Source organism: Sander vitreus, chromosome 21, assembly GCF_031162955.1.
Source record: "Sander vitreus isolate 19-12246 chromosome 21, sanVit1, whole genome shotgun sequence".
NCBI lineage: Eukaryota > Metazoa > Chordata > Actinopteri > Perciformes > Percidae > Sander > Sander vitreus.
In genome coordinates this window covers 2,436,881-2,461,409 of record NC_135875.1, presented here as the reverse complement: position 1 = coordinate 2,461,409, position 24,529 = coordinate 2,436,881, and the positions used below count along the sequence as shown (strand labels likewise).

Sequence of the window (24,529 nt, the reverse complement as noted above, 5' to 3'; positions counted from 1 at the left end):
TTAAATCAAACTGTAGCACAAGTCTAGAGCCAAGTACAGACATCGTCTGTAAAGATGTTTGACAGGCAGCTTTGTATTCCTGGATACTTTTGAAATGAATATGATGTCCATGTCTTGTAAATGCCTGACTTAAAATCAACAATAACATTAATTCCTTTCACATTGAAGGCAATCATACACTCACATCATTTGTGAAATAATACTATGGACACATTCTGCAAACATACAGATACTTAAAGGTCCCATGGCATGAAAATTTCACTTTATGAGGTTTTTTAGGTGTAGGTATAAACCGAGCCCTGGGTATCCTGCTCTGCCTTTGAGAAAATGAAAGCTCAGATGGGCCGATCTGGAATCTTCCCTTTATGACATCATAATGGGAAAGGTTACCTCCCCTTTCTCTGCTTTGCCCGCCCAGAGAATTTGGCGCCCCCATGAGGAAATAGAGCTACAACCGTGGCCGCAAGCAGGTCAAGGCCACACCCCCACCCTCCACCTTGCCCCCCCCTCCACCTTGCCCCCCCTCTCCTCAATAGCATTTAAAGCTACAGACACAGAAATGGCACATCCTAAGGAAAGCTCATTGTGGGACTGGCTCTAGTGGCTGTAATTCTGCACCAAGGCTGAATTTTGGGAAAGAGACTTTAGATACAGTATTAGGGGACCACTAAGGTCTATATAAAAGAGACTTCAGATACAGTATTAGGGGACCACTAAGGTCTATATAAAAGAGACTTCAGATACAGTATTAGGGGACCACTAAGGTCTATATAAAAGAGACTTCAGATACAGTATTAGGGGACCACTAAGGTCTATATAAAAGAGACTTCAGATACAGTATTAGGGGACCACTAAGGCCTATATAAAAAGAGACTTCAGATACAGTATTAGGGGACCACTAAGGTCTATATAAAAGAGACTTCAGATACAGTATTAGGGGACCACTAAGGTCTATATAAAAGAGACGTACAGTATCAGGGGACCACTAAGGTCTATATAAAAGAGACGTACAGTATCAGGGGACCACTAAGGCCTATATAAAAGCTTCCAAAAAGCAGCATGTCATAGGACCTTTAAAACATCTTGCGTGCCCCAAAGCTGGCCCCAAAGCATATCTGCTAAGATAATATTTAAATTTTCTGAAATAGTAATATATTTTATACATTTTACTGCTTCACTCCCTTACTGTTAACTTACTCTAAGGTGGGTTATAGTTTTTATTTCCGTGTCATGTCCATCCCACATGGAATTGAAAGACACTGTTATATATCAAACATCAGACATATACCGAGACATCTTCTGATAATATTTATGTGCAAAAAAACAAGCTGTACACCAAATAGCAAGCTTAAAGTTTATCCTGATAAAGGGATTGTTCATACTGATACTGAATAATGGTGTACCACAAAAAGCTGGCCTGAAAGCATATCTGCCAAGATAATATGTATAATATTCTGAAATAGGTATATATTAAATACATTTACTGCTCATACTTCTCTTACTGTTAAGCTAGGTTATAGTTTTTGTTTTCCGTGTCACGTCCATCCCACATGGAATTGCAAGACACTTTTATATATTACACATCAGAAATATAACAAGACATCATCTGATACTATTTGTGTGCAAAACTTCTAACAAGCTGTACACCAATAGAAAAAGTACACAAGCTTAAAGTTGAAAGCTTCTCCCTGCATGGCTTTCTCCAGGTAACTTGAAGTGCTCATATTATGCTTTTTGGCTATTTCCCTTTCCTTTGTTGTGTTATATATCTTTTTTGTGCAAGTTATAGGCTTTGCTAAGTGAAAAAGCCCAAAGTCCCCCCCAAAGGGACTTACCATCTCTAACAGAAAACACTGTTCACAAACTGCTCCAAACAGCTCTATTGTAGTCCAGCCTTTACTTCAGAGACAAACGTGGTCACTTTGGAACACACGTTATAATGCTCGCCTAGCTGCTAGCATGGCACGCCCTCATACTCTGCTTCTGACTGGCTAGTAGTCCTTACCTAGCTACTGTGCGACTCCCAACAAAGATGGAACAGAAGTGAGATGTCTCACTCTGTAGCTAAAACAGAGAGCTCAACACACAGGGTGAAAAGAGGAGCTGCAGCAATGTGCAGTAAAAATATGGTGTTTATTGAAAATGAAACCATGTAAACCTATTCTGATACAACCTCTAAATACAATTATGAACCTGAAAATAAGCACAATATGAGCACTTTAAATGTTTTGTATGTGAACAGCAAACTCAGTCTTGGTGCATCATTCATGTTTACCAAATTCATTTCAAGTTCATTTTAAATTTCCATCCCACTAAATAACATGTCACGTGGTTCCCTTGAGAAAGGACAATAGAAAATAGTCTCGGCCTCTGATATTGACTCTGTGATAAAACAGAAGAGTGAAAGTGAAAGTGTTGCCAACCTTTGGCCTGTCTGTCGTGTGACTCGGCCAGGAACTGTCTGATCTTGTCTGAGGGGATGGCGAAGGAGATTCCTGCTGTGACTTTCAGAGTGTTGATTCCAATCACCTCTCCATCCTGCACGACACTCACACACACACACACACACACACACACACACACACACATTAGTTTGGCGTTATTCCTCCTACGCCCCACAGTAAAAGTCCAATTTCCACATGAAGCTCGTTAAACAGCGTTCCTGACACCACATTGTTCTTGGTTTAGTAGGGCGGCCGGCTGAAAACAAACCTATAATCAGAGTCAGCTGTGTACTTTGACTACTTGCCAAGCATTACCTAAACTCTTTATTTATCTTTCCTAACGAGGACATTGTGGCCCTTGGTGTTTGTTTATACGAGATTACATATATCTCGGTTTCGCAACATATGGATGTGGTCCCAGTAATGACAAACTCGGTTTCTGTCCCCGTTTCAAAGATGGCGAGAGGTGAGGTTACAATTAAATGAACATGAATCTCAGTGTGAGACAAGCAATACATGGCTGGTAACGTTTTTCTCAAACGTTCAATTTCAGCTCCCCAAACAAGAGATGAAAATACATTCAAGTGATGAATGATTCACTATCAATACCCTATTATCATATTCAACACCTTGGGAAGGCCTAAAAACACTTCAATAATCATGTATACATGTAGTTTCTAAATGGTTTAATGGGATGTCCACTCTTTTGGAAAAAAATCTAATTTTTAAAGTACTTTACAACATGCAAAATGTTCTAATTAGTGTTATTATTTTACGTAGCAAATAGTAAGATGAAGATGCGATGAAAAATAGGAATATACTATTTACTATGTCTAGTTTGGATGGGTTATTATTCGGGTTTGATGTAGATAGAAGGAAAATAAGTAGATAGATGGAAAAGAAATAAATGTGTTGTGTAGTTAGATATACTGTGCATGTACAGTACATATATGTATGTCAAGATATACAAATAAGTGAAGCATCAAATGGTTTTGTATTTGACTAAAGTATAAAAATAGAAAAAGTTTTTTTTAGCTTCTTCCTACTCCTTTGTGAATATGGAATTCCTTATTTGAATCATTTACAATCATTTTGAAAGATTGTGCTGAAATGTCCATGTTCTTATGTAGCTGTTATTTTTTTATTTGATTTTTTTTTATTATCATATTCTAAACTAAATAGTCTGAATAGGAATAAAGTGTAAGTGAGTATAAACGGATGTTAGTAGCCAGTAAAATTAGAAAATGTTACAAATGTGGAAATGCAACATTGAATTGAGAATATTAAAGCATGTTTTCATGCTAATCGAATGTGACCAGTTTTAGCGCAAAACCGCTAATTAGCTTATAACGCTAGTCGTCGGGGCAGAGGGTAAAGTAAAAAGAAATCTCTATTTCTACACCACTAATAAGGCTCAAAATATCACCACACTTCCACGGTAGCATAATGAGGGTCCCTACATGTAAACTGAAGCATTGAGAACTTTGTAAGTGTACAGACAGTTTATTAAAAAGATAGTTTAGAAAGACAGTACCATTCAATTATACAGGCGGGCGCCATTTTGGGAAAACAGTCATGACCAGTCGAACGACGAACGCCGTGCTTGAGCTATGTTACTGGTTGCACGGCGTTCGTCGTTCGACTGGTCGTGACTGTTTTCCCAAGATGACGCCTGCCTGTATTATGCTACCGTGGAAGTGTGGTGCCATTTTAAGCCTCCTCCTCCTCCTTTAAGTGAGCAGAGCGTCCTGACATGCAGTATGAAATATGGGAGAAAATAAAGAGTGTTACTAGAAACTTTTAGCCGATAAGGAGGACATACGGATGAATCATTTGTGGGAACACTGCACATATGCAAGATGAATAATCCATTTTTAAACAGGGAACATTTTATTTTGGAACCAAGCTTTTATATGGTTTCTCAGAGCAGGTTTTTCTTCACTCACCAGATTGACTAGTGGTCCTCCTGAGTTGCCGTACTGCAAGAAAACAAGTAAGAAAACAAACAAAGAATGTAAAAGCAAAGACATCACAATAAGTTGGAGGAAATCATTTTTGCACTACATGCACCATGCTGTGGTTTCGTATTGCTTATCAAAAGATCTTTTCAGTTACTTCTCAATCACTTCCAGCCAATCAGCAGATCAATGCAGAGGATTTTGGACTAATCAGGGGACGTTGAATACACTCAGACTGCATCAAACATCTATCTTAACAATGTTAAGCACACACATGGTTATCATGAACCAAACATTTGGAGAATTTTGAGAACAAAATTGCTGAACCTCATTAAAACACAGTATTTTTGTTCACCCCACAGACTTTTCTTTGTTTGTCTGTCTGTCTGTCTGTCTGTGTGTGTATCTGTCTGTCTCTCTCTCTGTGTGTGTGTGTGTGTGTGTGTGTGTGTGTGTGTGTGTGTGTGTGTGTATCTGTCTGTCTCTCTCCGTCTCTTCACTCACGTTGATGATGGCGTCGGTCTGGATGTAGTCCATGTCAGAGTTGCGTAGGCCCAGCTCCTTGCCCCCCCTCTGGGTGGTGCTGACGATGCCAGTGGTGACGGTGTTCTGCAGGGAGAAGGGGCTGCCTATGGCGACCACAAACTCGCCGGGACGCAGGTCCGCTGACCGGCCGAGCAGCAGCACCGGCAGCTTCATCTGCTCCACCAAACACACAGGGGAGGGAGACAGCAAGAGAAGTATGGTTGAGGACAGTTTGAGACACAAAATACAGAGCTTTTATTGTCTGCAACTGTTGTTCAAAGTAGTGGCCAAAGACAGCTGTCAGTATAAAGTTAATAGTATCTGTTTGTATTACCTGACTGTCTGATTGAAGCAGATAAACACATTGTTTATGTAATACAATCGTAACACGTGCTTTTAGTTTAGAGAGGCTTAAAAAAAGAAATGATCCTCCAAACTCTTTAAATGCAGAGTAGGCTATCACGTTGTGTATTTCATCTAAATTTGGTGGAAACAAACTTTGGTAAAAACAGAGTCATAGGAACATGAATGAGGAACTAAGATTGAATGTACACACGGACACACAGTGATAAACAGCAGTTTATTCCCTCTAAGCTGTTTGGAGACAGACCGTTTGGATTTCCTGTGGAGAGCTGAGTCAGCGTGTCTTCATCCACAACTCAAACTCTAAACTGTAAATCAGGATAAACGACGGCCTGTTTCAGCCTGGTTTCCATCAGGACGGAGCAACTTGTCAGTCAGACTCGCTGCTCTGCGTTTGTTGGGCTTCTAACTGTAACACCTCTAAATCCCTTCATTTTGTTTAGCATTACATTTTGTATCCTGTAAGAATAGAATAAAGCACCAACCTGCCACTCAGTTCATTCAGAGTTCATGTATCAGCCTCCAAAAATCACACATACACACCGGTTCAACAGGTTCATTTAGTACAACTACACTTTTTTTTTTTACGGAAGCTTCACAAAATAGGATTTGACACAATGTTTAGTGTTTAAATCCAATAAAACATCTTTTTTCCATCATATCAATCGATTCTCAGGAACATGTGGGCAGCCCTGGCTGTTGCTTTAGCACATTTCTGCCTACATCTCTGTCAACACTTACATGTGCAAATAAAGAGGATTGCCAAAGAAATTAATCACACCCATGTGTCATTACAGCATGAGATGGGAAGAGAGATCCAGAACAAGACTAGCGCGATAAGTTTATGAATATCCAACAGATTTTTATTTGTACTGGCTGCAGCTCTGATTAGCTGACTCGCAATTATTAGATTTTGCGCATGCATACACACACAGCCCAATAAATACTTGTATAAGTAATAATCTGTTAAAAAAGATTTAAAGGACAATTCTGGCGCAAAACAAACCTAGGGGTTAATAACAGATGTGTACCCACTCTGTCGCTCTCTGGGACATGTTTTCATGCTACTCAAATGTGTTTGTAGCTTGAAACAAGCTAGCGCGGACCGCTGATTAGCTTACAACGCTAGTATTCGGGGCACAGGGACAGTAAAAACTAATCGCTATTTATACCACTAAAAAGGCTCAAAATATAACCACACTTCAACGGTAGCATAATGAGGGTCCCTACATGGTAACTGAAGCATTGAGAACTTTGTAAGTGTACAGACAGTTTATTAAAAAGATAGATTATAAAGACAGTCACGTTCTCGTATACAGGCGGCCGCTGTCTTGGGAGCTACGGTCTTTCTAAACTATCTTTTTAATAAACTGTCTGTACACATCTGTAGAAAGTTCTCAATGCTTCGGTTACCATGTAGGGAGCCTCATTATGCTACCGTTGAAGTGTGGTGATATTTTGAGCCTTTTTAGTGGTATAAATAGCGATTAGTTTTTACTGTCCCTGTGCCCCGAATACTAGCGTTGTAAGCTAATCAGCGGTCCGCGCTAGCTTGTTTCAAGCTACAAACACATTCGATTAGCATGAAAACATGTCCCAGAGAACGACAGAGTGGGTACACATCTGTTATTAACCCCTAGGTTCATTTTGCGCCGGAATTGTCCTTTAAGTAGATCTCTCAATCTCTCTCTTTCTCTCTCTCAAAGCCAGGAAACTCCTGGAAACATACCGCAGGATGCTGTCTGCTCTGCCAGTGCTAATTATTTTCAGGCAGTATGCACACACCCAAACACAAACACTCAAAGGCATGTAACAAAAATTTTGCAAATTCAAATTTTCTAAGATAAATACAAGTGGCACAGGCTTCTTGCCGTTTGGAACAAACCCAGCCGACCTCAACTCACGCTATTACTGTAAAGTCACAAAAGTCCTCCCTTTTGTTGTGCAAAACTCAGTGTCAAAATGATTTTCAAATATGTTGTTAAACCTATTTTCTCAATCAGCGTGTGCCAATGTTTGAAAGGTTTTTGACATTTTAGCATTTTCGATTTTACTAGTTTCGCTGGTTCGAAAATGGCCTGAACCGTGCGTGTGTGTGTGTGTGTGTGTGTGTGTGTAATCCTGATGATAGACACGTGTTACCGATTTCTTCTGTTAGGTAACAAGCCTGAAGATTCTGACCCACTTAAGGGTATGAAAGAGAGGGGGGAGGGGGGGGTAGAAACATATTGTACGCATCAAGGGAGAAAGAGAAGGCAGGAGGAACAAGATGAGGAGGGCAGTAAGAACAAATGAAATGAATTGACAGATGTGAATGTGTTTCACATCTCACTGCAGATGTGGAGCGACGAAGACATTTCCAGACAACAAATGAAGACGAAACGCAAAACTGACTTTGAATGATATGCACGAAAAGCACATCTCAAAACCTCAGGTATGTGCAACACATCTGTACATGACCAACACCTTGAGTATGTGTGTGTGTGTGTGTGTGTGTGTGTGTGTGTGTGTGTGTGTGTGGTCTGGATGAGTCATGGCATATGACAAAGCAAAATAAAATGCGGAGCCTGAAACAGAAGCCAAAATCTGAGCTTAAAGTGTGCATCCACTGTAGCCTTCATTCTTTTATTTAACACTTCCATCCAGACCAGTAAAATGAAATCATGTTTAAAAATATGGTGTCCCAATTCAAATTCAAATATGGTCCCCTCAGACGATCAATAACATTTTTGAGTAACTTTTTTGCACATAGAGCTGGCTTGCTAACCTAACCTACTGTAATGTCAGCTGATAACGTAGCGCCACCTTTTTGTCCAAATGTGGTCACTTCTAGGCTCCAAAAAACCAAGATGGGGACAGCCAAAATGCCAAACTCGAGGCTTCAAAACAAAAATACTGTATATACTTAAGCATTTTTCTTCATTAAAGAAACTGTGACCAAGACTTGTACTGAGCAGTACATTTAAATTACAGTGTTAACAGTGTTGCCAACTCTTTCCCTATAAAAGACGCTAGCAATAGCTGTAAAAGTCGCTTAAAGGTCCCATGACACAAAAAATTCACTTTATGAGGTTTTTTAACATTAATATGAGTTCCCCCAGCCTGCCTATGGTCCCCCAGTGGCTAGAAATGGTGATAGGTGTAAACCGAGCCCTGGGTATCCTGCTCTCTGAGAAAATAAAAGCTCAGATGGGCCGATCTGGAATCTTCCCTTTATGAGGTCATAAGGGGAAAGGTTACCTCCCCTTTCTCTGCTTTGCCCGCCCAGAGAATTTGGCCCCCCCATGAGAAAGAGAGAGACATCATGGCTTGAAAACAAGCGAAGCATGGCAGTTGGTCAAGGCCACACACCCCCCCTCCACCTTGCCCCCCCCCTCTTAAACAAGGTGCTTATGAATGGATTCCTTCAGCTCTTCTAATCAGAGCTTTACCCCATCGGTTAAACATAAAGCTTCCCTGTTTGGCTGCACTGAACCAGAACTCAAATCATCTGAAGCCACCGGCCGTCACACTGCCTGCTGAGCTCCGCCCACCAGGAAAATGACCATGTTTCTCGCTCTGTGGTTTTCAGGATGACAGCACTTTGTCCATGGTGAGATCACAAAGCCGATGCGCTGTGTTCAGTCGCAACTGAAGAGATGCCAACACAGCAGAGTGCAACAAAGCAACCAGATGCAACAAACACAACAAAGAACACTTTGGAGCTTCTTCTCTCATCATTCTCTCCAAATCCATTCTTCCATCGTGCATAAAATCTCAAGTACAGTAAGCATGTTACAGGGTCAGTTAAAGGACAAATCCGGCGCAAAATGACCCTAGGGGTTAATAACACGTGTACCGAGTCGACCGTTCTCTGGGATTTGTTTTCATGCTAATCGAATGTGACCAGTTTTAGCGCAAACTGCTAATTAGCTTATAAAGCTAGTTGTCGGGGCAGAGGGTAAAGTAAAAAGAAATCTCTATTTCTACACCACTAATAAGGCTCAAAATAGCACCACACTTCCACGGTAGTATAATGAGGGTCCCTACATGTCAACCGAAGCATTGAGAACTTTGTAAGTGTACAGACAGTTTATTAAAAAGATAGTTTAGAAAGACAGTAGCGTTCATGTATACAGGCAGGCGCCATCTTGGGAAAACAGTCACGACCAGTCGAACGACGAACGCTGTGCAACCAGTAACCAGTAACATAGCTCAAGCACAGCGTTCGTCGTTCGACTGGTCATGACTGTTTTCCCAAGATGGCGCCTGCCTGTATTATGCTATCGTTGAAGTGTGGTGCTATTTTGAGCCTTGTTAGTGCTGTTGAAATAGCGAATTTCTTTTTACTTTATCTGTCCCCCAACAACTAGCGTTATAAGCTAATTAGCGGTTTGCGCTAAAACTGGTCACATTCGATTAGCATGAAAACAAATCCCAGAGAACGGTCGACTCGGTACACGTGTTATTAACCCTAGGGTCATTTTGCGCCGGATTTGTCCTTTGACCCACATCCCACAAACAAACATTTCTCACTTGTAATGGTATCAAGCCATGCAGATGGTTTTGTTTTTATGTAACAAGGATCTTCCCCTCTGCTGCCACCCCAGTACAATGAGGTCAACAGAATTTTGTTTTTAGCACTCAAAGGATCACTTTTTTTTTATATACTCTACATCAATTTGTCTTTACAACAACAATATCTTTGTAACTCTACTGTACTACCTGCTTCTACCGGTTTTCGGAGTGAGTGCAGTGACTGATGAGGGAATGAGATGCAGGTGACGAGGTGGCCGGGGATGGCCACTAGGAGCGGGGGCACGTTCAATCTCAAAATGGCTGCTACGGTTTCCGTGTTGAACGACATGTTTCCTCAAAACGGTGTGAAATGATGTGCAACGGGCTTTGAGGTACGTTTTCACTCGTTTGGTGGGTGTGTCAGAGGTGTAACCCAATCATCAGTGACGTGTATTAAATAGGCGGTGCGCTTGCGCACACAAGAGGGTGTTTAAAGCAACACTAAAGCACTTTTCCTCTTCGGTCCCCCTACAGGTTGGAAGCGGAATTGACTACAGATCCGCTACCTGATCTGGCAAACTTGCATAGTGCTGTTATAGCCGGTAGAGGGCCGCAAAGCGAATGCAGAAGTGCCGTTCACCCTGTTACGAGTTGATGAACCACTGAAACAATTTTGGAAACATTATTTTAAGGTACAAAAGAATCTTTAGTGTTGCTTTAACGCATCCCGTTTCAATTTAAATAAAAATAAAAAATTCCCCCCATTATGTCAGGGTTGAACTAGTCTCGCATTGCCAGACCTTCCTCCACAGCGCTGGGAAGGAAGGTCTGGCGAGTCCACACAGCATTCTGGGATGGGAGACAAAAGTGCTCTGATTTATTGGCATTTCTTTAAACCAATCACAATCGTCTTGGGTGGACACAATGACTGTGCCTCTGCAAAATAGTCTCAGGAAGGAACTTGTTTTGGTGGAACATGTGTACATTCAAAAGTAGTTTTAGTCGTGCAACAGAAAACTCAGATTGGACAGATAGTCTAGCTAGCTGTCTGGATTTACCCTGCAGAGATCTGAGGAGCAGTTAACCATAGTGCTCAGAAATCCAGTTTAGAATGCCAACACAAAGAAAGTGGAAGGGATGGGACATCCGGCTGAAAACAGGGACATCCGAAAGGAAGGAAAATCAGAGGGCATCTGGTGGTTGTATGGACAATGGACAGATATGAAGGTCTGATGTGTTTAAAGCTGCTGTAATCAATATTTTCATATTAATTTACTGAAGGGATAAAAGCTTAGAATAAAAGAAATGACAAATCAGCAAAGATAATGCTCTCTCTGTGCAAACAGGTATTACTCATGAACTCAAACTACAATTAATACCACATATGCGTTTTCTCCAGATGTCTCTCAATCTCTGTAACTTTAAAATGATCTCTGTCGCTCTTTAGAAGACCATAATTTCTGCATCCCTCCAGCTGTTTCACTACAAATGTTAAGCACAAAATGTCTGCAGTAGCACGAGTAGTTCTTTCAGCAGTCATAGTAAATGAATCACATGCTGGCCTGTTAAATCCTATGAGCTGATCAGATCAGCTGAGAGCAGTTTCTATAAGCTGCTCATGGACACGTGTCATGGAAAATGATTGATGCTGAATATAGGTGGAATATCGCCGTGAGGTTTTACTGGATGAGTCAAAACAACACCAAAGAGCTCCTGTCTGCACATGCTCAGAGAATACTTGCCTCAGTGGCAACAGTACAAGCCAACACTGGTGACTCAAACACACATTTACATATTATATTCTGTTGAGTGGGGTTTCACCAGTAGCTTATAGCAGGGCTTCTCAAAGTCCGGACCAAGGTCGGCCCATACCTCGTGTTATGGATACAATACCTTATGAAGTGTAACGTTTCCTATTTTGAAATACATTTTCTATTGATCAAAACATTGTTAGTAATGTTGGCTATTCACGAATAAATCGACAAAAAAGGTTGAAAAATGCGACAAAAAGGTTGACAAAGGGGGACAAAAACATCAAAAGGCAACAGAAATGTTGCAAAAAGTGTCGCAAAAGTTGTTGAAAAAGGCGGTAAAATGCCAGAAAAAAACCCAGAAATGTATAATGTGTAACTTCCTTTATTACACAAAGCTAAGAATACTGCTGTACTTTTACTACATGAAGCTAAGAATACTGCTGTACTTTTACTGCATGAAGCTAAGAATACTGCTGTACTTTTACTACATGAAGCTGAGAATACTGCTGTACTTTTACTACATGAAGATAAGAATACTGCTGTACTTTTACTACATGAAGCTAAGAATACTGCTGTACTTTTACTACATGAAAACATCCCATGTACATGAATGTTTTTTGTTATTGCCAATTGTTCCGGACCTTTGGCCTGGAATATAAATGAGATGCGGACCCTTGAGTGATGTGTTTGAGAACCCCTGGCTTATAGGAATGATTCCAATGTTTAGTAAAATGTCCCACCCTAACAGGTGAAACAAACTTAACAGTGGAGGGGGTGAGATGTCAATCAAGCCCAGTCCTGAGATGGTAAAATCAGGAAACATAGTGAAAACACCTGAGTGGGTGTGTCGGGGCTTTAAAGTGAAATAACTGATTGTTGTGCCACTTTAAGCTGTAAAATGATCACTAAGATATTATCAGAGACTGTCCTCCCCTGAAAAACGACCCCATAAGTCGTTTGTTCAAGCAGCAATTACGACTTAATTCACGTTTATATTACGGTGCCCTCTGGTGGCCGTAGTAGTTATGACGGGAGCAACGCAGGAAGTAAGATGACAAAGTATAAGAGCGCCAAATCAAACGCAGAACTTTCACCCAGGAGACCGAGGTTCCAGTCTCGTTTGAGAATAAAAGTAAACAGCGAGTTTTTTGTCAACCTTACGGAACAAAGTGACATACGTCAAGTTCTGCGTCATGCGGGTGATCTGAATTGAAGTAGTGTCTGATCTGAACTGAACACAAACCACGATCATTTTCTAAACTTCACTATTTAGTGTTGGTGCCTAAACCTAAGCAAACTGCGACAGTTTCACAACGTTAACGACATATTTAAAACTGCGATCGTTACGTTCTCTCTGGTTTAGATGTAAGGTTGTATTTCCTTACATTTTCCCTTATTGGAGATCACAATAATTATTCCAGGGCAACACAAGAGAAGTCCGTAGAATTTGCAGTGACAAGAGAAAGACTTAGATTAGGAAGTAGAACAAATCCTCTATGTCTCTCTGAAAGTTATGAAGCAGAAGCTTATCTGCCCTGAACATGCACCTACACGTCTGACTGCTTCGTCTGCAAACTCAGTTATCCATAAATAGGCCATCAAAATCTTGATTTGGAGATTTTATAACACTTACTTTTCTGCTGTGATTTGATCTTTGAAAAAGGCAATTTAATTGTTATAATACAGTATTTCTTGGAATAAAATATTTCGCCTTTTACCGACATTTGGAAGAGAAAACTAAGGAAACCTTTTAAATCATTACACTAACTGCTGTAACTGTTGGTGTAAGCAGCTGAGGGAGTGTAAGTGTGTGTGTGTGTGTGTGTGTGTGTGTGTGTGTCTTGGGATGGATGTGTGGGAGGGTGGAGGGCTGTAAGACATCAAGTAATTTGTGCAGAAGTACTGTACAGTTGCCTCTTAGTTTTCATGTGCATGTAAACCACAACCACAAGTGCTCAGCAGTTTCTGGATTTCTGCACAATTTCATCCCCTGAAGCTCCAGTTACACCCTGCCCCCCCGCCCAAACATGCCGAGGAAAACCATGATTGTCTCTGTCTGACCGGCAAACATGAACTCACATCCTGCAGTGTCTCTCTGTGTATGTGTATTGTCTGTGTATGGGCTCAGATCTACAGGTAAATATGTCTGAGTTTAATTAAACTTACAACAACAGCAGGAGTTTGGTTTGGAGAAAATATAAGAACCTTCATTGATCCGTCAAATCTCTAAATAGTGGAGCCCACATGAGATAATAGAAAAGTCCAACAAGTCCTCTAAATCATACAACGATATAGGTCCTTTATTCCTACATTCTAATACGAACCACAGAAGCATTTCATAAATTAGCGCCCCTATAGCGGTGGCAGGAAATATGTTGTCATAACTAAACCAGAGACGGTAACGGTCGTGATTTTAAACACCTCGTTAACATTGTAAAACGGTCGCAGTTTGGTTATGTTTAGGCACCAAGACTACTTAGTTAAAGCTATAGTGCGTAGTTTCTGTGTCCCCCATGAGGAATTCTAAGTAATGACAACAACACTGTTGGCGCATCCACATGATACAAGCCTTCTGTGATCGCGCACAGTCCTCCTCCACACAGCTGCTAGTAGCCAAGGAGGACACGGAGGATTAAAAAAACATGACGGACTCTTCAGAAGAGGTCATTATCTTCACTCGAGCTTCTGCACGCAAAAGTCAACAGACGCCACAATCTTCTGAACACAGTCATACTGAGAAATCCAGAGAGAGTTGTGTGGAGCTGATAGTCTTAATTAGCTTTGTAGCAACTCATTTGGCGACGGCTTGAATGTAACAGACGTTCATTAATATCAAAAAGTTACGCACTGAAGCTTTAAGTTTAGAAAAAGATAGTGGTTTGGGTTAAAATCAGACTTCACTTCCGATTACGCACGCGGCGCGGAACATGGCGTAGCTACGTTTGTTCAGTAAAATATAAAAAAATATTTGCCCCGGTCTTCACCACCCCCAACCAGCCTCCGTACGCAGAAATTTGGCGCTTTTGTACTTCATCACCTTACTTCCTGCTTTGTTTCTGTCGTTAGTACTACGGCCACTAGAGGGCGCTGCAATTATAAACATAAATATACGTTGTTATTGCTGCTTGAACAAACAACTTATGTGGCCGTTTTTCGGGGGGAGGACAGTCTCGGAAATTCATACTTTTTTCTGCCATACACGAGTAACTACAAATGATATAGCCTAGCATTTTGTTTTAATGAAAGTGAGTGCAATCCTGTCCAAACCCTTATAAAATCTAAACAAAACCACCAAATCTCATGCAGAGTAAATACCACGGGTCCTTAAATAGAGCCATTTAATATCTACATTTTAAGATTTTAAAAAAGGTCATAAAGTTTTTCAAATCTTGTGGTTTTAATATTGTAGAAACATAAACCAGATCAGACTTGTGTACTGCATCCTTGTATCTGCTTTTTGTAAGCACAGCTGGATGCAATGATATACTATTTGAGCCCTTTGTTCTGGTAAGTGAATCTGGCTTTAAAATTTCTATTTTTACCCCTGAAAGTGGACAACATTCCCCTTTAAGTGTCTGACCGAGTGCAGGATGTTGCAGCTCTGACTTTCCAGTGTCTGTACTAAAATGAGACACAAATGTTTTTTTTTCCTTTGCACAAGTTTTGTGGAAAACTTCCCTTCCTGAACTGAACCCGGCCGTCCAGTCATCCCTGGACCAAAAGCGAGAAAATGAAAACCCAAAGTATCCAAAGAGACAATAAATGAGTGCATTCAACCATGGAGATACCACACAAAAATTGCAAGAATCATTGCAGATCACATAAAACGTTTCCCTCCGTCTCCTGACCTCCTCCACAGATATCCACTTACATGAGTCATGGTATTATTTCGCCGAGGCGCCTCGCTTAAAAGATCCCACTGTCATCAAATCAAAAAGCAAGCTTTCCATTTAGGGAATGCTCACGTAAGCACATTTTACAAAAAAAGGAATGGATACCTGACTTTCTTTTAGAAAACAAAGAAAAGACAAGTCTGTCAAAGAGAGGGGACACAAAGAGAGGAACTTTCAGAAACAAAGGCAGACAGAGAGAAGGAAAGAAAAGATAAAATGAAATGGAATGATGATGAAATTAGGGGCAAGATGTGGTTTCTTGTAGCCTGGATGTCAGCCGAACTTAGCCCCGCCCACAACATTTGAGGTCAGGAAGTTGGGACTGGACCTGATCCGTTGTGGAGCAACTATGCTCCAACCAGAGCTGTTCAGACCAATCAAATTGTCAGAGTGGCCTTTATACGATGATGGACAGATGATCAACAGTAACGTGATCGACCACGTCACCAAAGAGCGCTTGGGTTGACTTTGTTTACAACAAAGATGGCTGCCATCGCGTCTGTTATAGAAGATATCGACAGCACGTTCATTTTAAAAGAGGAACAGAGAACCACGATCACGGCATTTGTCGATCGGAAAGATGTCTTGCCGTCCTTCCTACGGGATTCGGCAAAAGTTTAATTTATCAACTGGCCTCGATGGTCGCTAAGAAGATGGGGCGCCTCTGATTGGTGGTAGGTCTATCCAATTGAGTGCGGAGGCATTTTCTTTCCTGGTTGGGTTGAAACACGCCCTATAATCACAGCCCAATGGAGCGGCATCAGACTCAGAGAATCAGAGAGTATGACCACGTCAGGCTAGGTTTCTTGTGAATGATTAAAAACAAATGTCACCTTATTTTATGATATATCTCTACTTGATATCTCCTCTTGATTACGATTCATTACTTCCCTAAGTTGTGTCACAATCAAATCAGTGTTGTCTTAGATTTTCGGACGACACATGAATGGACAAAGATTTTATCATCGCCTTTGATTTTCTAAAAAATTGGACAAATAAATAATCACTGCAGCCAACCAGCAGTCTGTCAACACCTGACTGTTCCTCTGCACATGCTCAGCTTCCACAACTACGAAAACTTCCTGCAGACTTTGAAATAGAAATAGGTTGCGTCCGAAATCTCCTCCTCTGCACTACATACTCAACATGTAAACTATCATTCAACGTACTTTTGTGTAAATAAACAGTAGTGTGGATCTTTTTGGATGCGCTAATCTGTAATTTTCAGCGTCGCTTCCTGAGAGCCTCCTTTCTATTGAAGATGCGTAACCATGGTTTCCCCTGCCGACCTCCGCTCTAGCCGCATCGCCAGATAACGCTTAAATTACTGAAAGAGGTGAATAACTAGACCACCAGTCGTTTAAATATGTAGAAATGTAAATTAGAGCGTTATTGACGTTACAGAGCTCCTTGGTTTCTGTCCGTTTGTTGGTTATGAACGCTGTCATTACTACTAAAATCTCACATACTGTTTTAGCTTACTAAATAGCATGTTAGTGTGGAATTTCGGACGCAGCCATAGAAATATTGAGGGGAAATTATCATCTAGTGTGAACATCTAAGACATCAAGCGCGAGACAGAGAAATGCAGATTTTAAAAAAAGAACATAAAAAAGGGTCCCTACAAAGACAGTAAAAATCAAGAACAGGAAGCATCCCATCACATCCATTCATGTCTCCATTCCTCTCTTTCTGCTCACCGGTGCATCAATCTTAATCAGGGCGATGTCGGCCTTCTCATCAACATCTTTGATCTTGGCGTCGAACGTGGCTCCGCTCTTCAGCTCCACCTGGAGGAACCAACAAACGTTACCCTACTCAGTACCAGCCATGCTGCCTTTGCCCTAGTCTCGCATTGTCAGACCTTCCTCCACAGCGCTGCGGAGGAGGGTCTGGCGAGTCCACACAGCATTCCTGGATGGGAGAAAAACGTGCTCTGGTTTATTGGCATTTCTTTAAACCAATCACAGTGCTAAGCGCTGGATGGAGCCACGGTGCCTCTGCTAAATAACCTCGGGAAGGAACTTTTTTTCGTGGAACGCATACGTTCAAAAGTAGTTTTAGTCATGCGGTTAACCATATTTTACCATAATCCTCATAATTCCACCGGAGTTCAACACAAAGAAAGAGGAAGGTAACGGATATCCAGCCGAAATGAGTGACATCGGAATTTAGGGCAGCACCGGAGCAATCCCGGAAGTGGAACGTCGTGGATATAGATTACCTCTGCCCCTGATAAACTGCCATTTCATTTGATATTCTTTGGTTATTTGTTAAATATGTTAAATGCAGACGTTTGGAAAACAATAAATTACTTATGGTACAATCCATCACGAAAACAAAATGTTTGTAAAAGCCGTATGAATGCTTTGCGTATGTGGCCGGGTTGGTTCAGTGGGTAGAGCAGGCGCACATATACTGAGAGGCTTATGCCTCGACGCAGAGGTCCAGGGTTCGAGTATGACCTGTGACGATTTCCTGCATGTCTTCCCCCTCTCTCCCCCCCCTTTCTCACCTAGCTGTCCTGTCAATTAAAGATGGAAAAGCCCAAAAACATAATCTTAAAAAAAAGAATGCTTTGTGTACCTTAACTCGGTGCTTGTTGGCCACCACGTGGGCGTTGGTGACGATGAGTCCGTCCTCTGACACAACAAAGCCAGAGCCGCTGGCTACCGCCACCTCCCGCTTAGAAAATATCATCCTGAGCAGAAAGAGGAAGAGGCGGATCATGTTTCTGACTTATAACATCAAACAACATGAACCCTAACCTAAACCCCTAACCCCTAACCCTAAACTAAGTCAATCCGATAATATATATACATGAACGCTACTGTCTTTCTAAACTATCTTTTTAATAAACTGTCTGTACACTTACAAAGTTCTCAATGCTTCGGTTAACATGGAGGGACCCTCATTATGCTACCGTTGAAGTGTGGTGATATTTTGAGCCTGGTTAGTGGTATAGAAATAGTGATTTACCCTCTGCTCCGACTACTAGCGTTACAAGCTAATTTACCAGTTTGCAGTAGCTGGTTTCAAGCTACAGTCACTTTCGATTAGCATGAAAATATGTCCCAGAGAACGGTCAGCTCGGTACACATATGTTAATAACCCCGTAGGTTCATTTTGTGCCGGAATTGTCCTTTAATCCTGAGGAGGACATGGATGTCTGTAACAAGTTTCATGGCAATCCATTTAATATTTCATTAATGCACACAAATGTGAACCTCATGGGGACGCTAGAGAAAAGGTCAGAGGATCACCAAAGTCAAAGGACTGGGATCTGCCAGGGGACCATGAGTGGAATTCATTTTTAAATGCCAATATTTGACCACCAGGAATCGTCAGATGCCAGTGATATTAAAATGACATTTGTTTAGCCAATGACTGGAACTTCATTGTTAGTATTGTTAGGTAGTTTTTTTTCTTACTTGCGATACAGTTCGATATGAACGACAGCAGGTGCAATCTTCTCCACCACGTCAGCGATGAAGTTGTACTTGTGACGAAGACTGTCAGGGTTCTGCTGACCTGAAGGGGGGGAAACACACCATCAATGAACTGCATCACTCACATGTGATAGAACCCAAACTGTAGCTGCTGTTTTAAACCAAATCCAGATGTGGAGTGCAGTGTATGAAGTGTAGATCTGAGAGCAGCTGCAAATGGTCTTTCGTTCCCACTGATGCTTATAAAAGAAAGGAAATGACTCAGAGCATCAAAATATACAGAGAGATAGCGGGTGGGGGGGGGGGTGTTAGGATGTGTACTGAGATAATGGTATCGGTCCTTGTGTAACCGCTGCTGCCCCCCTGCTAACCCCATTTTGGTTTCACTCCAGCGGCACTAAAACATCTTTCTTTTTCTCATTAAGGCGCTGTTCAACAAGCCAAGTTTGTTTACGATGAAAACACCAGTTACAAGCAACCAACTATTTTGATAATCCGTTTCAGTCATTTTTTATTAAAAAAGGAGACAAAATCTCTGCTTCCAGCTTGTTAAATGTGAACATGTTGTAGTTTCTTCTCTCCTCTGGGACAGTAAACTGAAGATCTTTGAGTTGTGGACAAAACAAGACATTAGAGGATGTCCTCTTGGGCTTTTTGGGGAAACACTGATCCACATTTTTCACAATTTTAGAGACCAAACAACTAATCCATTATTTGAAGAAGTAATCAACAGATTATTCGACAACAAAAATAATTGTTAGTTGCCGCCCTACTTCATATCACTTCTTCTTACTCAGAGTTTAAATAGACCATGCTGGAGGAGCAGATAGAACTTTTTTGTCTAGATTACAAACCAAAGAAAGTGTGTCCTTTGACTTTGCATATGAAAGTGCATAACACAGTAGTGTATTCTGTTTTTGCTCCAAAAGAAGAAGAAAAAAAACTATCAGGAGCTTAGGTTACATCAGTTCTCACACAGGCAATAATCACATTTAAATATTCATCAGAAACATAATTATAACCATAATGCCTGGCACTCTACATTATCATTACTTAGTTTGCTAAGTATTTATGACGTTTTTCAAAACAGCACACACAACAGAACATTAAAAAAAAGTTATATTTAGTGCTCAAGCTAACACTTGTCAACGTGACATCATGACTTGGCGTAAACATACACGCCCACTTTCTAAAGCCAAGTGGCGTGTTATCTGTACGCATTTTGAGCTATCTGCGTGTATGTCTACGCTGTATACAGCGGCGGTAAACATACACGTCACTTTTATAAAGCCAAGTGGCGTGTTGTACACATTTTGAGCGCCGTATATACAGCGGACGGGTTGGGTTTAGGAAAAGAAGAAAGCGACGGTTGACTTTAGGAAACGTGACACGCGAGACACGATCCCCGGTCTCCTGGATGAAAGTCCTGTGTTTGACCCATCCTCCCCCCCCCGACCAACCTCCCTATGTGGATTTTCGCCCTTTCATACTACTCGCTACGGCATCAATTCACACGCAATCGCAAGGTAATGTAAGTCAAACCAATAAACTCAACTAAACTCTGGAAACTGATGAGTTTTCCTAAAGGACCACCTCCAGTGCTGCTGTAGAGTTTCTGACTGAGCAGCTGTTTGTTGTGAATGTTCACTTCAGCCTCAGCTGGCCGCCTCCAAGACACTGATGTGTGTGTGTGTGTGTGTGTGTGTGTGTGCGCGCGCGATGTGTTTGGCTGGAGGATTAGTGGTGAGCCAGCTGCTGCAGCTTTGAAGTGAACTGAAAGGAGCCAGTCAGATGAACGGAGAAACACCCCGACCTCAAACACACTGCAGGTGTCGGTACTGAAGTCCAAAAAGGTCAATTCTACACTGACTCAGTGAATAAAGCTGCAGCAGGTTCATTTTAATATTCTCTGCTCAGATGTCAGCGTCCTTAAGGCCCTGACACACCAACCCGATAATCGGCCGTCGGACAGTCTGGCGAGGTCAGTGACTCGAGTCTGTTCGGTGTGTTCCATGCCGTTGTCAGTCGGAGGAGCTGTCGGCCTTCATTTTGGCCGACCTGACTTGCTGGGCCGGGAGGGCGGGCAGTCGGACTCAATGACCAATCTGATTGGTGGAGTGCTAACCCGGAAATGACGAGCGGGATGAGCCTGAGTAACGCCTCTCAAAATCGGACAAACATCTTTTAAACTGACCTTTGTTGATCTGAAATGAAGACAGATTCAGCAACTGCCTATTTCTCGCTTAAAATGTTTTCAGAAACACGTTTCAGTGAACTATTTTCGTAAAATACGAGATCGTATTTCAAACAAGCCGCCATTATGTTCGGCTGGAGAAGCCAGACCCACGTGACGCGTTCGTCATTTCCGGGTTTTCATTTTTTGGGCGACAATACAGATTAGCGCCGCCTGCTGTTATGGAGATGTATTACGTCTCGCGCATGCGCAGAACGTACGCTCAAGTCGGCGTCGCTTCGGTGTGTTCTGAGGCACTTTTTGGACCAACTCGGGGAGCCGACTGATCAGGCCGACTGCCTTTTCTGCCGACGGTTGGCCGTCAGGTTGGTGTGTCAGGGTTGTGCTTTGTAAAATGATCAGCAGTGAGGGAGTGTAGCCTATATGTGATTTGTAGTTGCGCAAAACTGGCTTTTTAACTAGTTCCACACTTACACCTTGGCTGAGCAGTATTTTCCATTTTAAACACACAAAACTGCAGTTTAAACATGCCATCCTCAAAAGTCAAATGACACCGTGTTTCGAACTGTCTGTGAAATCTCATTAGGAGCTGGACGAGCCTGAACTGGGACACATTCCTCCGGTCCCTCAAAGAGTTGAGTCACCGTGCAACTGTGTTTTGTTGATGCTGTATCCAAGCATGTCAATGTAAAAAAAAAAAAGAGCATGCAAGTCTACACAGGAAATAGAAATAATACAAGAAAAAAAAAAGGATTCCTTCAAATCTGGGTTGAATAACCTGGATTGACCTAGATCTGCGTCTCTGTTGGGAAGTTACACAATCAACCAATCAGCTCCAAGAGATGAATCATTAAAGAGAACTTAACAGTGTGTGTGTGTGTGTGTGTGTGTGTGTGTGTGTGTGTGTGTGTGTGTGTGTGACATCTTCCAGGTTTCTTTCCTCAGCTCAAAAAGTTCAAATCCTAAGAATAACTTGCTAAACTTCCATCCCTCTTGGATCCACAGATGAAGGAAAAAGGGGATGCATGAGGAGAAGAGGAAAAGGGAATCGGAGGAGAACATTTGGAAAGAGGGGAATATAATATGGGAAGAACAAAGAAGAGAAGAGTGGAGAGGAGGCAAAGTGTGGCAAGACATTGAAAGAAGGGATGGAAATTAGGACAGAGGAGGAGCAAACCCGAATCCTCTCTGTATTCATCTCTCCTTTCCATGTAGAGGGGGGGAGAAGAGGAAAGGGAGGGAGAAAAGATGATGAGAGAAAGGAAGAGAGGGAATGTGGGGAAGAAGACAAAGAAGAAGGAAGAGGATGGCAAGAATGAGGGGAGAACAGAGAAAAAGGAAGGTATGGAGAAGAAAAAGGAGGGGACTTTGACCTGGTTGAACTCGACCAAGAGTCAGAACAAAACTTTACTCAGCAAATTGTGTGCACAGCTGCAGCTCCACAAAGTGTGTGTGTGTGTGTGTGTGTGTGTGTGTGTGTGTGTGTGTGTGTGTGTGTACGCCCTAATATGCTTTCTCACATACACACTCACAGGGACACACTCACAGGGGAACACTGTTTGTTTTTTCAGCACTCAGGACCTCCTGGCCTAATTTCAAGACATCATGACCTTGTTAAGATACCTTGAAGTGTGTGCGTGCATGCATGTGTGCATGCATGCACGCGTGCGTGTGTGAGTGACTGAGTGAAAGAGAGAGAGAAATGAAAAACAACCCCATTTTAAGAGTTTTGGTGCAGTGCGAGGCGCCGATGCAAATCTGACTGATCAGGAAATGGAGAGAGAGAGAGAGAGAGAGAGAGAGAGAGAGAGAGAGAGAGAGAGGGAGAGAGAATGAGGTAGGGCAAAGATGGACGAAGAAAGCAGCTTCTTATAATGTAATAAATGTCAGATACTGTACACTGATGCTGTAACTTATCAACATATTAAAAATGTCCCTCGACTAGTTGAAGTTGTGAGGAAACTGATGTCATCACTGTGGACTGCAGAACCCAGGGGTCCCCCAGAGGTTTGAGATGGGAAGTATTAAAGCAGGACTACAACATTTGGCCAACGCTGACATTAACAGGATGATGGCTAGAATGCAAAGTTACAGTAGCACAAGCAAAAGTTCCTCAGTTTTCTCAGTCACATACATCTAAACGTTTACTAAAGATAGCAACTTGGCCATACATGTGGTGCTTGGTAGCTTCCTTGGCTACTCTTTCAGCATGTTGTCTTGGTGACTCAGAAGGGCTATGGTCACAAAACTCCAGTTTAGGTGGTTTACTCTATGAATGTGTCAATTAGGCTTAGGCTATTTGAAAATGGATTCCTGGGAAGATTTGAGAACACTGATCAACAGAGGAGGAAGAGAAAGTTCAAAACACACACACACACACACACACACACACACACACACACACACACACACACACACACACACACACACACACACACACACACACACACACACACACACACACACACACACACACACACACCTTTCCCGCAGGATCCTCTCTGGATGAAAATCACCGGCGGCTGCTGCAGCTTCATCGCCCGGTTGCTGACAAGCTTCAGCTCGCAGATGTTCCGGTAGGAGACCCCGTCACTGCCGCACACGGGGTCGGGGCTGGAGCACTCGCACACACCGGCCTTGCCCCTCCGCCTGACGGTGACGGACACCTCCACGCCGTCGGTCACCACACACTCCATCCCCTCGGCGCACTCGCGGTCTGCAGTGCCGCCGCACTGCTCGCCCTCCCCGGACGCGCACACCGGGCAGCAGTCGCAGCGATCCAGTACGTCTCCGGCCAAGCAGTCAGCGGGGATCGGCGGGCACTGGGACTTGTCGCACTTCTCCGAGCAGCCGATGGCGAAGCGTTTGGCTATCCGCGACCCGGCGCTCAGAAACGGGCAGACGAGCAGGGCCATTACGCAAAGGACAAACTGGAGACGCATGGTGGGACAGTCCTGGAGAAACTGAAAAAGAAACGGGGAGCTGGACTTGAAATGGATATGCAATGATATAGGCTATAGTTTAGAAGATTTAAAGCGTGCTCTCATAGCGTGGAAGTGCACGAGAAACAAACTGATGCAGTGTGGGACTTCTGTCTGTTGTCCCGGTTTATAAAAGCTGCAGGATAAACACAGGAAGCGATTGGTGGGTGTGTGTGACGTCTGTCAGGGGGGAGGAGGGGATGATGGGGTGGGTGTATGAGATTAAAGTTGTGCATGGTGGAAAGTAGAGCTGCAAAGATGATTTGATTAGTTAGTCAACTATTCCATCTATCCCCAACTATTTAGTTTAACGAAAAAAAAACTTCTCTGATGGCAACTTCTTAAATGTGAATATTTTGCAGTTTCTTCTCTGTCACAAACAATGATCCACATTTTTCACCATTTTATAGACCAAACAACGAATCGATTAATTGAGAAAATAATCAACAGATTAATTGACAATGGCAACTA

General features: G+C 42.3%; 1 protein-coding gene across 1 annotated transcript in view; it reads right to left on the bottom strand.

Annotated features, from left to right (window-relative positions):
- htra1b (HtrA serine peptidase 1b) overlaps positions 1-24,195 on the bottom strand; it is a 30,472-nt gene extending 6,277 nt beyond the window's left edge. Inside the window, exons 1-7 of the mRNA XM_078279437.1 lie at positions 23,560-24,195; positions 18,866-18,965; positions 18,021-18,135; positions 17,135-17,224; positions 4,907-5,101; positions 4,391-4,423; positions 2,424-2,538 (exon numbers count right to left, since the gene is read on the bottom strand). Coding sequence (XP_078135563.1) covers positions 2,424-2,538; positions 4,391-4,423; positions 4,907-5,101; positions 17,135-17,224; positions 18,021-18,135; positions 18,866-18,965; positions 23,560-24,019 — 1,108 coding nt within the window. The 5' untranslated portion in view covers positions 24,020-24,195. The remainder of the gene's footprint in view (positions 1-2,423; positions 2,539-4,390; positions 4,424-4,906; positions 5,102-17,134; positions 17,225-18,020; positions 18,136-18,865; positions 18,966-23,559) is intronic.
- Between the last annotated feature and the right edge of the window lie 334 nt (positions 24,196-24,529).